This window comes from Macrotis lagotis, chromosome 1 (assembly GCF_037893015.1).
Source record: "Macrotis lagotis isolate mMagLag1 chromosome 1, bilby.v1.9.chrom.fasta, whole genome shotgun sequence".
NCBI classification, from domain to species: Eukaryota; Metazoa; Chordata; class Mammalia; order Peramelemorphia; family Peramelidae; genus Macrotis; species Macrotis lagotis.
In genome coordinates, this window is record NC_133658.1 from 578,593,182 (window position 1) to 578,606,791 (window position 13,610).

General features: G+C 40.3%; 1 protein-coding gene across 5 annotated transcripts in view; it reads right to left on the reverse strand.

Annotated features, from left to right (window-relative positions):
* The window catches only part of MYLK (myosin light chain kinase), a 410,235-nt gene that overhangs the window by 103,972 nt on the left and 292,653 nt on the right, over positions 1-13,610 (reverse strand). For 4 of the 5 annotated variants that reach the window (XM_074214675.1, XM_074214673.1, XM_074214672.1 and 1 more), the window contains one exon: positions 13,359-13,478. In XM_074214675.1, the coding sequence (XP_074070776.1) occupies positions 13,359-13,478 (120 nt within the window). Of the gene's footprint in view, positions 1-2,187; positions 2,339-13,358; positions 13,479-13,610 lie in introns of those variants that run through there. The other variant, XM_074214676.1, reaches the window with a different exon arrangement.

Consider the following 13,610-nt stretch of genomic DNA (forward strand, 5'->3'; position numbering starts at 1 on the left):
TCATTGTACCATGGAAAGGGCTCTAGTTTGGAGTCAGAAGACTTGGGTTCGAGTCATTTAATTTCTCTGGACCTCAGATTCATCAAAGCCTCTGAGATCTACTTTTAATGGTGTCTTTGCTGATACTGTGAATCTGGAATCTGTTATAACTATCTCTTCAAAGCAAAACACTGCATTTTCAAATTCCCATTGTTGCTATTGTTCAGTCTAATCTGATACTTTGTGATCCCATTTGGGGTTTTCCTGAAAAAGGTACCATTAGGGATTTGCCATTTCCTTCTCCAGCTCATTTTACACTTAAGGAAACAGGGTTAAGTGACTTGCCTCGAGTGACACAGCTACTAAGTGACTGAGGTCATATTCGAACTCAGGTTTTTCTGACTCTAGGATTGGCATTCTATCCCCAGTACCATTTAGTTGCCCCTCAATTTCCATAATACCAAATTATTCAGAAGTAATGCAAGGATGATCTTAGAATCTTCCATGCTCTATATTTCACTCTCAATTTTCCACATTTTGGAGTCTAGGAGAAGAGAAATGATAAATGAGTCAAATTAAGGGAAAATAAACCCTTCCACTAGTAAAAGAATGAAAAATAAAGCCTATAGAAGGATTGTGTTGAGTTGAAATGGACAGTGGATTTGCATCTTGGGGTACTGGCTATATTCTGATCACTTGACCCCACTATTTCACTCACTACTCTGTCCCCTAGAGTTAGTCCTTAAGGATAGTACTGGGTGCGTATGGTGGGGAGTATGGAGAGATGGATTTGGGTCTGCCTTCTCTCTTTTAGGAACTTCCCTTCTTATCCTTTTCCTGCTGGTGCTTGGAAGCCCAGTGGGAGGAAGAGAGGGTGGGAATTTCTAAAGGAAGCTCTTGCCACATTCCTGTGGCTTGGCATGGGGAGGAGTTATTTGGGGGGGCTGGTTTGGGGTTCATCCATCTTTGACTCCACCTCTAGAACTGGTTAGGGGGATGGTAGGGGACAAACTGACTGTTGAAACAGCTCCCTTTTCTCTGTGTCTGCTATTCTTAGTCTCTGGTTTAGCCATTAGACTGGTCCTAGAAGGGTATGGTGGGGGTCACAGTAACTCTGTCCTACCTGTAGAACTCACTGCTTGTCCAGTTCTCCTTTATAACTCTATAGGATCTCAGGACATCCCTTACATAGTCTTTCTTGAGTCTAAATATTTGCCCGCCTTTTTCCAGGTTTAATGATAAAATTAGGGATGGGGGATTTATTTTATGAATCTAGATGCTTTGACATATACTTGTCAGCAAGACTCATAAATATTTTATAAATGATCTACAGTCTCTGAAGTTTTCCCCTCTTTATCAAGGAACCCCTCCCCCTCAAATAGTCAGCAAACAAACCTACAGAAGGGGTTAAAGTTAGACACCATGGGAAGTTAGAGCTAGAAGGGTATTAGAAGTCATCTTGTTCAAGTCCCTCAGTTGATAGTTTATGGAATTGAAGCCCAGAGAGATTAAGGGATTCATCTGCTTAAGGTAAGGCGGGTGTTAGGAGGTGGAATAGCCAGAGTCTGAACTTCAAATCTAGTATTTCTTTTCACTGGGATATATTGCTCATATGTAATTAGAACTTTCTATCACTGTGAGACTGGCTGGGAAGGAATACCTAGGCAATGTGGGGAAGAGGGAGACTTTAAAAATCTCTTTTCTTAGATTTTTTTTTTTTGAGGCAATCAGGATTAAGTGACTTGCCCGGGGGCCCCCAGCTAGTAAGTGTCTGAGGCTGGATTTGAACACCAATGCTCTGCTGAGCCACCGAGCTGCCTCCATCTTGGTGCTCATAGCACTATGTCCCCCCTTTCACTACCATCTTATCTGAGAAGAGAGGAGCTTAGAATGCTGTGCCTAGAACTCGGGCATGACCATTACAGACACCTCTCTCCATGAATTCTCACCCCAGGTGAGAACTAACTGACTCCTGGGATGACCTCCATCCTTGAAGACTAAATCACATAGGGTAAAAGAGCCCTGTCCCCACTGGGAACCAAATTATTTAAGATGCACACAACCCCAATTTTTCCAAAACACATATACTCACACCATCCATCAGGACTATACTTATTTAAATAAAACAAAACAAAACACAACACCTCACCACAGAGTATCTGTCTAGTTCCCATTAGGTCTAGTGTTTCTGAAATTGAGGGTCAGAACCTGCATGGATCCCAGGGAAAATTCCAAGAAGGTCATGGAAGTCAGAGATGCAGAGTTCTGGATGGCCTGTTGGGTAGTACTTGGAGAGATCTGTGAACTCTAGGGATAGGGTGAGCCAGCTTCCTCCCTGGCCTGAGCCCTCCTCCTCCCTTCCTTCCTGTAATATCTACTTTGGTGCCAAGAAAGGCCATGGTCATGGAGCTCCCAGCAGCTGTTGAGTGATAGGGCTGACTTACAGATAAACTCTGGGAAGGGGGGATGTGGCATGGTGATAGAACAGAAAAGCTTGGGAATCTTGGTTTAAGAAAGGGGCAGCTAGGTGATGCAGTAGATAGAGTATCAGCCCTGGAGTCAGGAGGACCTAAGTTCCAAGCTGGCCTCAGACACTTAATAATCACCTAGCTGTGTGACCTTGGGCATGTCACTTAACCCCATTGCCTTGCAAAAAAAATACTTTTCTACCATCTACATCAAGAGAAGGAACCATGGAGTCCTAATGCAGACCACAGCCTACCATTTTCAATTTTTTAAATTTATTTAATATTTTATCTTTTTTTCTTTTTTTGTTCTGATTCTTCTTTCACAACATGATAAATATGGAAATATGTTTAACATGCTTATACATATATAGCCTATTTTAGATTGCTCTCTGACAAGGGTAAGGGGAGAGCAGAAAGCAGGGAGAAAAGTATGGAATTCAAAAATCTTACAAAAAAAGATTGCTGAATCTCTGAGGTACCACCTCATACCTCTCAGACTGGCCAATATGACCAGAAAGGACAATAATAAATGTTGGAAGAGATGTGAGAAATCTGGGACACTAATGCATTGTTGGTGAAGCTATGAATTCATCCAACCTTTCTGGAGAGCAAATTGGAATTACACCCAAAGGGCAACAAAAATGTGCATACCCTTTGATCCAGAAATACCACTACTGGTTCTATACCCTGAAGAGATTATGAAAAAGCAAAAAAAAAAAATCACTTGTACAAAAATATTCATAGCAGACCTGTTTGTGATGGCAAAGAATTGGAAGTTAAGTGAATGTCCTTCAATTGGGGAATGGCTTAACAAACTGTAGTATATGTATGTCATGGAACACTATTGTTCTATTAGAAACCAGGAGGGATGGGAATTCAGGGAAGCCTGGAAAGATTTGCATGAATTGATGCTGAGTGAGATGAGCAGAACCAGAAAAACACTGTACACCCTAATAGCAACATGGGGGGTGATGATCAACCTTGATGGACTTGCTTATTCCATCAGTGTAACAATCAGGGACAATTTGGGGCTGTCTGTGATGGAGAATACCATCTGTATCCAGAGAAAGAACTGTGGAGTTTGAACAAAGACCAAAGACTATTACCTTCAATTCAGAAAAAAAAGTTCTTATGTAATTTTGTCATCTCTTATACTTTATTTTTCTTCCTTAAGGATATTATTTCTCTCTCTCACATCACATTCAACTGAGATGAATGCATACCATGGAAACAATGTAAAGACTAACAGACTGCCTTCTGTGGGGGGTGGGGTGAGGGAAGCAAGAATAGGGGGAAAAATTATAAAACTCAAAATAAATAAAATCTTTCTTTAAAAAGAATAAAATAAAGAAATAGCACATTCTTCCCTCCCCCCAAAAAGGATTGCTGAAAACATTGGAAAAATAAAGAAATTTAATATTAAAAATGGAAAAAATTACTTTTCACAAACTTTTTTTGATAAATGGGCTAGATGGGAGAAAAGAAAAGGGGAAGGATTAATTCTGGTTTACAAATAGGTGACCTGAAGCGCAATGATGAGAAAAGTGACAGCTGTGCTAAGAGCCCACGGTTGTGATGGCTCAATTCAGGTCCTGAAGAGAGTCTGAAGAAAGGGATTCTCTCTCCAACTGGGACAATGACTTGCTTCTATATTGAAATGGGCCATGAATCTGGGACATTTGTATTCTAAGGTAAATTCTAGCCCCTTGTTGTGTGCTGTTTTGTTAGTTCTGGGTACTGACTGGTAGTGCAGCGGATAAAGCACTGAGTCTGATAAAGCACTGAGTCGAGAGTCAGGAAGATCTGAATGCAAATCTAGATTCAAACACTTGCTAGCTGTGTGAACTTTGACAAGTCACTTATCCTCTGATTGCCTCAATTACCTATCTATAAAATGAGGATAAAAAGAGTTGTGAGGATAAAAAGTATTTATCAGAGTTTTAACAAGTATATATACATATTTATAGAGATATGAAAAAATATGTCTATATATCTGTAAATGCTCAGTCCCTTCCCTTCTCCAGGTGGCTAATTAAGGACAAGGAGGACCTGTGAGGCAGTAAGGAGATGATGCAACTGTAAACCTAACCTTTTTAGGCCTACTGTCCCCAACAGTATAAAACCAAGAAAATACTATTTGTCCTACCTCCCTCACAGGAGGTACAATATAATGTCCATAGACCTCTGAAAATCAAAAAAAATTATAACAAATGCAAGGGGTTTTCTTATCGGTAATTATTTGCATGTTCCTACAGCTCAGACTGGTCTCCAATACCGGGATATTCTGTCCTCTCCCAGCCCACACCATTCCTGCCCTTTTCCAAACTGTGTCTAAATTTGCCAATTCCAGGGGACCTTCCCTAAATAATTCTACTTATCCCTACTAGGTCTGTTCCTGACTCTTCACCCCCTTGGTAATAGGCCTTCAGCTTACTCATTCAGCTGAACTGGTTAATGTCTTTTGCTTTGTGGGTATTTTTGAAAGTGTTAAGAAAAAATGTCATATACATCTTGTTGTCTTGTTTTGTCATGAGGGTTGGGGTGGGGATGAACTGAGAGTCTGCAGTCTAAGGGAGGCTCTCTGTTTCACTTCTTGGATTAAGGACTGTCTGAAGATAAGAGCTGTGGGGGTCCTCTCTTTCCTATTGGTAAAGCCCACTCCCCTCTATCACTCAAGATGAGGATCTTTCTCACAGGGTTGACAGTATTGTGGACTGGGGGGGGGGGATGTTGACGTTACCTCCGTGAGAACCAAAGTAGCGAGTGGGCTGGAAGAGCTGTTGTGTTTAATCAAAACCAGCTTTGTGTTCACACAGCTGCCCAGGGGATAAAAATAATAGTAACAAAAAAAATTTTTTAAAGCAGTTTGTATTTTTCTGTCTATTTTAATCATTTTTCTGCTGAAACTGAGCTCCATCTTCCAATCTGTGCCCCAGGGCCCAAGTCCTTTGCTGGCCTGGTCATGCCCCGAAATAAACTTGGGAGAGGAAAATGGAGGTGTGGGGAAGTGGGGGGCTGCTGCTTACAGAGGAAAACTTGTCCTTATATGGCGAATGTCTTACCCCATTCCACTCCTAGGATGGCTCTGCAGCCCAGCTCCCCAGGGGCAGAGACATGTTTGTTCTGCGCCCACTCCAACCGGCAGATACCACACGGGAAAATGAGGCACTGAGAGGAGGAAGGGGTCCCCCGAAGTCCCCATGGAGAGGCAGGGCAAAAAGTCCAAGCTCTCAGTATCTGACTTCCTCTTCTTACTACCGCCCCCCAACCCTCTCTCCCTCACCCTGAACTAAGGAGAGATTGAGTAAATGTAAATTTTTATTTTTACTCTGGAAAAAAGAAGGCATGAGGGTACAAAGAATGTGGAGCTCTATGTTTTGCAAAGCACTTTTCATATATTATCTCATTTGATTCTTGTGGCAACCCTGGGAGATAGGTGCTATTATAATCCTCTTTTTATGGAAGAGGAAACTGAGGCAGAGAAAATCACAGTTGCCAAGTCACAGAACTAGAAAATGACTGAGGTAAGAGTACCAATCAGGTCTTTCTGACTCCAATTTCAACATGCTATCCATTGCATCATCTAGCAGCCTCAAAGGGGCCATCATAGCTGTCATATAGAAGTAGACTTCTCCTGTACTTTTTTAGATGAAGACTCCCTAGAAGTTAGAGAAAGAAAGAGAGAGAGAGAGACAGACAGACAGAAAGACAGACAGAGACAGACAGAGACAGAGACAGAGAGAGGTGGTTTAATTAAAGAAACAATTTTCTAATCATTATAGATACTCAGGAATAGATTGGGATATCTCCAAAGATTGGGATCTTGTCAGATCATGAAAGTTTAAACTTTTGGGGTAGGGAAAAAACTCAGTATTATCTTAGATCTGTGACTGTTTATTGAGTTCAGTGGAAACATTTCAGGATTTAAACTTAGAGGACCAGAGTGTAAATCTGGGTCTACCATATACATACTCTTTTGGGGTCCCAAAGCCTCATTTAAAAACTGATATGGGACCAAACAAAGGGGTTTAGGCTAAATGGCTTCTATGGTCCCTTCCAGCTCTAAATCTATGGTATAACCCTTAATAACTTTGTGAATACTTCGATAATGGTGATCATATCCGACCTTTATAAATGTTGGACATACATGCTTCTTGGAAATACTTCACATATATTTTCTCATTTGAACCTCACTACATTTTTGTGAGCTTTAGTAGGTGAAGGTTTTGTTATGCCTGTTTTATAGACACTGTTATTTGGAGATAGCTGGTAGTCCAGTGATAGAGCGCTGGGCTTGGAGTCAGGAAAGGGGATTCAAATCTGGCCTCAGACCATTACAAGTCACTTAACTTGTTCATTTCAATTTCCATTATAAAACAGAAATGATAACCACACCTACATCCCAAGATTGTCAAAAGCATTAAATGAGATAATATATGTGAAACTCTTGGCCTCTTGTACACAGTAGGTGTCCAATATACGCTTGCTACCTTCCTTCTTTAAATGATTTGTCAATATTCATCAGGTTAGTAGGTGGCAGAGTTGGCAAAGTCATGTACTCATCTAGTACTTTTAAAAGGAAAAAATAAAGTTAAAAAATTTAAAAATTAAAAGAAAAGTCTTGAACATAGCTGAGAAAGTCTTTCCTTTTGAAAAAGATTAATCAAAGGAGCTATGATTTCTTTAGCTATGAGGGGGCCCTCATAGCCTTCATAAAGGCAGACTGCAGCTTGCCTATGCCTAGAGGCTAAAACCGAGGGGGGCGGGGTGCAGTCTGAGTCACACAGGTGAAGTGCATTGAGTAGAGTCACAAAGTTTGGATTGGAACACAGTCCTCCAGATTCTAAGGCCAGCGCCCAGTCAGTCAATAAGCCTATTGTGTGTCAGACAGCAAAGAAGGCAGTCTCTGCTCTTAGGAAGCTCCTATTCAGAAGAATGGTTATAAGATGTTGTATGGATTGAATTGTTCCATTCTCTTGAATGGGAGAATTTTTCCCCCCTCTAAATCACCACATTATAAAGACAAAAGATATTAATACAATGCATTTTTTTTAAATAGTGTCCAATCTTCAAAGATTGGGAAAAAAAAAGAGATGGTACTATAAAAATTAGGATTGTTGCATAATAATAGTGTTCAACATTTTATTATGTGTGTGCTGGCATCACAAAGATCTGGTCTGCTCCAAAACCTTCCATAGTTCCCCACTGCCTAGAGATTCACGTTTAGACTCCTGCCTCACCTTTGAGGCCTTCTATAATTTGCAGTCATTTTCCTCTGGACCAGGAATGCTGACTTATCACTTTTTTTCTCCCTTTGAATGTCAATGCTTCTTTTAAAACACAGTTTTAATCCTTCAATTTTCCCTGCTTCTTGCTTCCTCTACCATAATGACATTTGGGCCCCACATAATATTTAGTTTTATATCTCTTTTATGTATGTATTATTTATGGCCATGTAATGGTGGTTATTATATATTTCTTGGCTGGTATTCTACTTTCTGATTAAAATGTAAACTCCTTGAGGACAGGAATCTTAACTCTTATCTAAACTTTGCTTCTCTTCCATCTAAGATACTTAATAAATAATTGTCCCTCCAATAAAATTTGAAGTTCCAAGAGACTGTGTCTGCTTCTATTGCTTACTTAATTACTCTTCTTCTGGGGCAGCTAAATGGTGCAGTGGGTAAAGTGCTCCCCTAAAGTCAGGAAGACTTGAGTTCAAATCTGACCCCAGATATTTACTAGTTGTGTGACCTTGGGCAAGTCTCTAAACCATGAATACCTCACATCCAGGATCATCTCTAGTCATGCTGATTCATATCTGACCACTGGACCCAGATGGCTCTGGAGGAGAAAGTGAGGCTGGTGACTCAGCACAGCAACCCTCACCCAAATCCAGTTCACTGCCATGTCATGCCACCACCTTCTTGATGTCATGGTCTTCTTAAAAAATGAAGAATGAACCTCAGTTAACAGCTTAGTTTGCACATAGTAAAAACATTTAAATGTTTTGTTGTGCTAATGGAAGAAAAAAGTGGTGAATACCACAGGTAGGTGAAAGAAATTTATTATACTACTATATTAGCAACTCATTACTAATTTGGGATCCATGCTGATCTCCTTTATTTCCTCACTGAAGGTCCAGTTTCTGTAAAAAGTCAGTTTCTGAAACATAATGACAGTGTCCCACCCCACAAGGAAACCTGCTCTTCAATCACACATCTCATCCAAATAGGAACCAACTTCTGTTTAGAGTGTAAACAGAAAGAAGGTGATGCCATGACTGGAAAGTAAATTGGATTTAAGTGAAAGAGGGTTATGCAAAATCACCAGTCTCACCTTCTCCTCTGGAGCCACAGATCAGGACTCCTGGGAAATAAACTCCTTTCTTGTACTCTTCCATATGAGTTAAGAATGACCCAGATCATGAAAGAGAAAACTATCTAGAGTGGTCTGAACGAAATGGATTCCCCGTCCAGACTGCTGGAGGTGGCTAAGACATTATGATTAAACGGTATTCTCAGCAGGAGGAACTGGACTTCTAATCTATCTCCTCTTTAAAAATCCATTAATCGAGGTGGATTTTCACTTGTCAGGGGTATTCCCTTTAAAAAAAAAAATGTACTTAAGGCTTCAGGTTCTCCCTTGCTTTCACTACAGCTTCAGTACCACTCACCATCAATTTATTAGTTGCTGGCTAGTCTAATTAATAAATTGATTATAAGTACCCAGAAATTCTGTCTTGTGGGTTTTTCATCCAACATTTCAGTTTGGATTTGGAGAAGGGTGGAGAGAAAAGATATACATGGGGAGGGCAGCCAGAGCTAGGTTGCTCTAATAGGGATGCAGAAGGGAAGTGGAAGGGACTGAGAACTTGCAAGGCTGAGAAGAGGAAAGAAGGTGTTGGAAGCAGGGAAAGGAATAGCCAAGAGAAAAGGTGTGCCTGCATCACAGTTCTGCTGAGGATTGACTCTAGGTGGAAAAACAATTAAGCAAGAAAGAGGACTAGAGATCTGAAAAATGACTATGTGAGATATTGACCTATCTCTAAGGAGGCTGGAAAAGAGAGAAGATAAGAAGATCTTGGTGAATGAGCTTATTGGGGGAGTGTAGGCATGGTAGTTAGCAACAAATTGCCAATGAATTAAGAGTTAATTCATGAAACTCAATGATCTTCCTCTTATGACTTCCTTTCTTCTCCCTTCAGAGATTTCATTCCCAAGTCTTCAACCCAAAGCTTCTTTGAGGGACAATACAAAAATAAAAAGGGTCAATTTGAGGAGAGTAGGGGAAGTAAGTCATCAAGGAGACCATCTGAGCAAACAAAAACCAACTTTTGATCCAGAATGAATTTTCAATACCTTTTTTTAAAAAAATCATTCTAAAAGGCTGACTGAATGGAAAATAAAAATTTATCCCCAAAGTCCTAACATAAACAGTTGCAATCTAGAGGACTTGTCAGGGATACTTTTAAGGGAATTCTTAGATGGGAGAGGAGATTGGATTAACAAAGAAGGAAAGATGGAAATAAGCATTTATAACACACCTACTATGTTTCTAGTACTATTCTAAGTAAATGCTTTAACCAATATTATCTCATTTGATTCTCACCAATAGCCAAAGAAGTAAGTACTATTATTATTATTTCCATTTTACAATTGAGGAAATTGAAGCAGAGGTTGAGTGACTTGCTCAGGAACATACAGTGGAATTATGGAATTATAGGGTGATAACATCTACTTATCCTCAAAGGCTAGATTTGAGCTCAGGTATTCAGGTCCAGGGCTCTACTCACTGTATCACAATGAATAACATGGTTCTTGGCTTATGGTAGATGCTTAATAAATAAATCTTAATGAGTAGATTTGCTAACTGGGAATTCTTTGATGCTACAATTATTCTATAAATTTTGCTAATAAGTCATCTACTATTTTTATACAAAAGGTATTAATGCCTTGTAAATAAAATGAATCATTCTCCAGCTTTTAGGGGTGCAACATATGAAGATGTGACCTCACCAGCTGTAAGGTTTCTAAAGCAGAGAAATCATCAGCAGAAACAGTTTATTTTAAAGACTGGGATGCTTCTAAATTGATTTTGGTCAGCTTTGGTTCCTTCTGGTTGCTAGACTAAAGATTAGTGCCAAGGATGTCAGAAGGGGTGGATGCAATAGCCTTTAGAGACCACCTGCAAACAAACACACATGTTGCCTCGGTTCTCAGACCTAGCAACACTTGGCCTAGGATGAAAGGATAGCTAGCTAGCCAAGGAGGGAAGAGAATGTGGGCAGAACAAAAGCTGTCAGAACCTGACCTAGCTGTTTTGGTCTTGGAGCAAATAGCAGTAAATAATATGGGGAATAAGGGATGAATACTGTGAATTGCCCTCAATTGAACTTCGAAATTCATAATGAGGAAATAATCCAAGAAATAAAGGATAGGGAGAATTATCTATGACAGTAGGTCATGGTTGCTTCCCCCCACCCGCACCCCACCGACAGCCCAGTCCTAGCTATGGGTTTTTTTGGTTTTTTTTTTTTAGGTTTTTGCAAGGCAAATGGGGTTAAGTGGCTTGCCCAAGGCCACACAGCTAGGTAATTATTAAGTGTCTGAGACTGGATTTGAACCCAGGTACTCCTGACTCCAAGGCTGGTGCTTTATCCACTACGCCACCTAGCTGCCCCCTAACTATGGTTCTTATACTAATCTAGCTGTCCTATCCATCAGCACTTAGTTTCACACTCCCTTTTACTCATCCTCCCCATTAGATCAGGTAGACTTCTCATCATAGGTGATACCTTGAATTCCTAGTGTACACACTAGCAAATATCCTGTCCTTATACATAGAAAAGAGACACAACTATGATTTTCTTTTTTTTCAATCCAACCCCTATAGGTTTCAAGATCAAACATCACATTTCCAATCTATATAATCCAGAGGAAAAACCCCAAGCAAATAAACCTGGTCTCTGTCTCTGACTAGACTGAAAAGATTTAGAAAGGAGACAGTGTGTTTCACTCCCCTACCTGGTCTGCTAGTCATGACTAAGTCCCACCTATTCCAGGGAAACTCACGCCATTACTTCCATTCCCCTGTGGTCATTGTTCTCAGGATTAGTGGTAGTTGGAACATTTATTCTTTTCTAAATGCTACTTTGGAAAGAGCTTTTAATTCTTTTCCTGTGGGTGTGTCATCTCCCTTGACAACTGTGGGTGATTATTCCTTGTCCCACTCTCAAAAAAAGTTCTATTTAGAGTAGGGATCTGGATGGTCATGTTCTAACTGAATTGGGTCTATGCTTGCTGGGAGAAGTCAAGAAGTCAAAGAGCTCATCCTTTCTACTGGTTGGCAGAATGGACAGAGTACTGGGTCTAGACTCAGGAAGGCCTGAGTTCAAAAGCAGCCTCCAAATCTACTAGCTGTGTGACTCTGGACAAGTCACCTAAAAAAAAAAAAAGAAAATCTCTGTTTGCCTTGCCTTAGTTTCCTTAAACTATAAAATGAGTATAATAATATTACCTACCATCCAGGGTTGTTGTGTATTTATAAAGCTCTTAGTAGTTTGCCATTTCTGTCTCCAAAGGATTAAAGAAAATAGGGATTAAGTAACTTGTCCAGTTTCACACTGTCTGAGGCAGTACTTGAACTCAGGTCTTCTTGACTCCAGGTCCTATCTAGTGAGGGCTCTATCCACTGAACCACCTAGCTGCCTGGCTTGTAATAAGTACTATATAAATGCTTATTTCTTTCCTCCTCTCCTTCCCTACCCCAAATTCTGATATTCTAACTGGAAGGAGGGAAGAAGGTAATTCTTTTTTTTTTTTTTGGTTGTTGTTGTTTTTTTCCAAAGCAAATGGGGTAAAGTGGCTTGCCCAAGGCCACACAGCTAGGTAATTATTATGTGTCTGAGGCGGCATTTGAACTCAGGTACTCATGACTCCAGGGCTGGTGCTCTATCCATTGTGCCACTTAGCCGCCCGGGAAGAAGGTAATTCAAAGGGATAAAACACAGTTCCCCAGTTTTGTTTTTTCCTATGTTTAACCAGAAGAATATAGATCTAGACCTGGAAGGGACATTTGACAGCAATGATTCTAATCTTTTATTTTATAGATGAGGAAACTAAGTTCTTGAGAACTAATGTGCCCATTTTCACAAAGTACATAAGTGCAAAGAATGGACTTAGGAATTAATGTTTTATGATAGAAATATCCTCAATTATGGGTATTTCCTTGATTGCTCAACCAACCCTTGTTCATCATTACCCTGATTCCCACCAGGTGCAGGAAAGCCATAGTCACCCAGATGCTGACTCTCCCCTCCACTCCAAAGCCTCCTCACTCTATTACAATCCTTAGACCTATAATTCTCTTGGAAGGAGACTATCTGTTCTATCATTTTTTCCCCAAGGTCCTCTGGTCTTGCCATCTACCCTGCTGGTTTCCCTTACTAAATACTTTGACCTTTATTTCTGCCATGACCATGATCCTTCCCATAAGTGTTGTCTCCCCATTAGAATGTGACCTCTCTGAAAGTAGGAATGGTTAAGTTTTCTATTTGTATATCATGTTCTTAGTCACTCCATTTGGGGTTTTCTTGGTAGAAATACTGGAGGGGTTTACCATTTTTTTTCCTCCAGCTTATTTCACAGATAAGGAAACTGAAGCAAACAAGGTTAAATGACGTGTCCAGAGTAACCCAGCTAGGAAGTATCTGGGGTCAGATTTGAATTCAGAAAGATGATGATTCTTTCTGACTCAAGGTCCAGTGAGCCATTTAGCAGTCTTTAATCTTGAGCATAGTGATTCTCATATAACTCCTTAATAAATGTTTTTCTATTCCATTCCCTTTACCTCCCACGCAGCTTGATAAAAAGGGGCTCTGAATGGAGGAGAGAAGCAGTTAAGACTCACCGCTATCCACAGTTACACGACAAGAACTCTCAGTTTGGCCCACAGCATTCTTGGCTAGACATTTGTAGACACCGTTGTCCTCAGGCATTGATTTCTCAATGGTGACAGAGCAAAGTGAGCCTGGTAGAAAAAAATGAGAGGTCATGGAATGAACCAGGGAAGGTAATGATACCCCACCCCCAAACTGGTGGGGGAATGATACATGATACCGCCCTATGGAATTATAAGGTGATAACATCTACTTATCCTTAT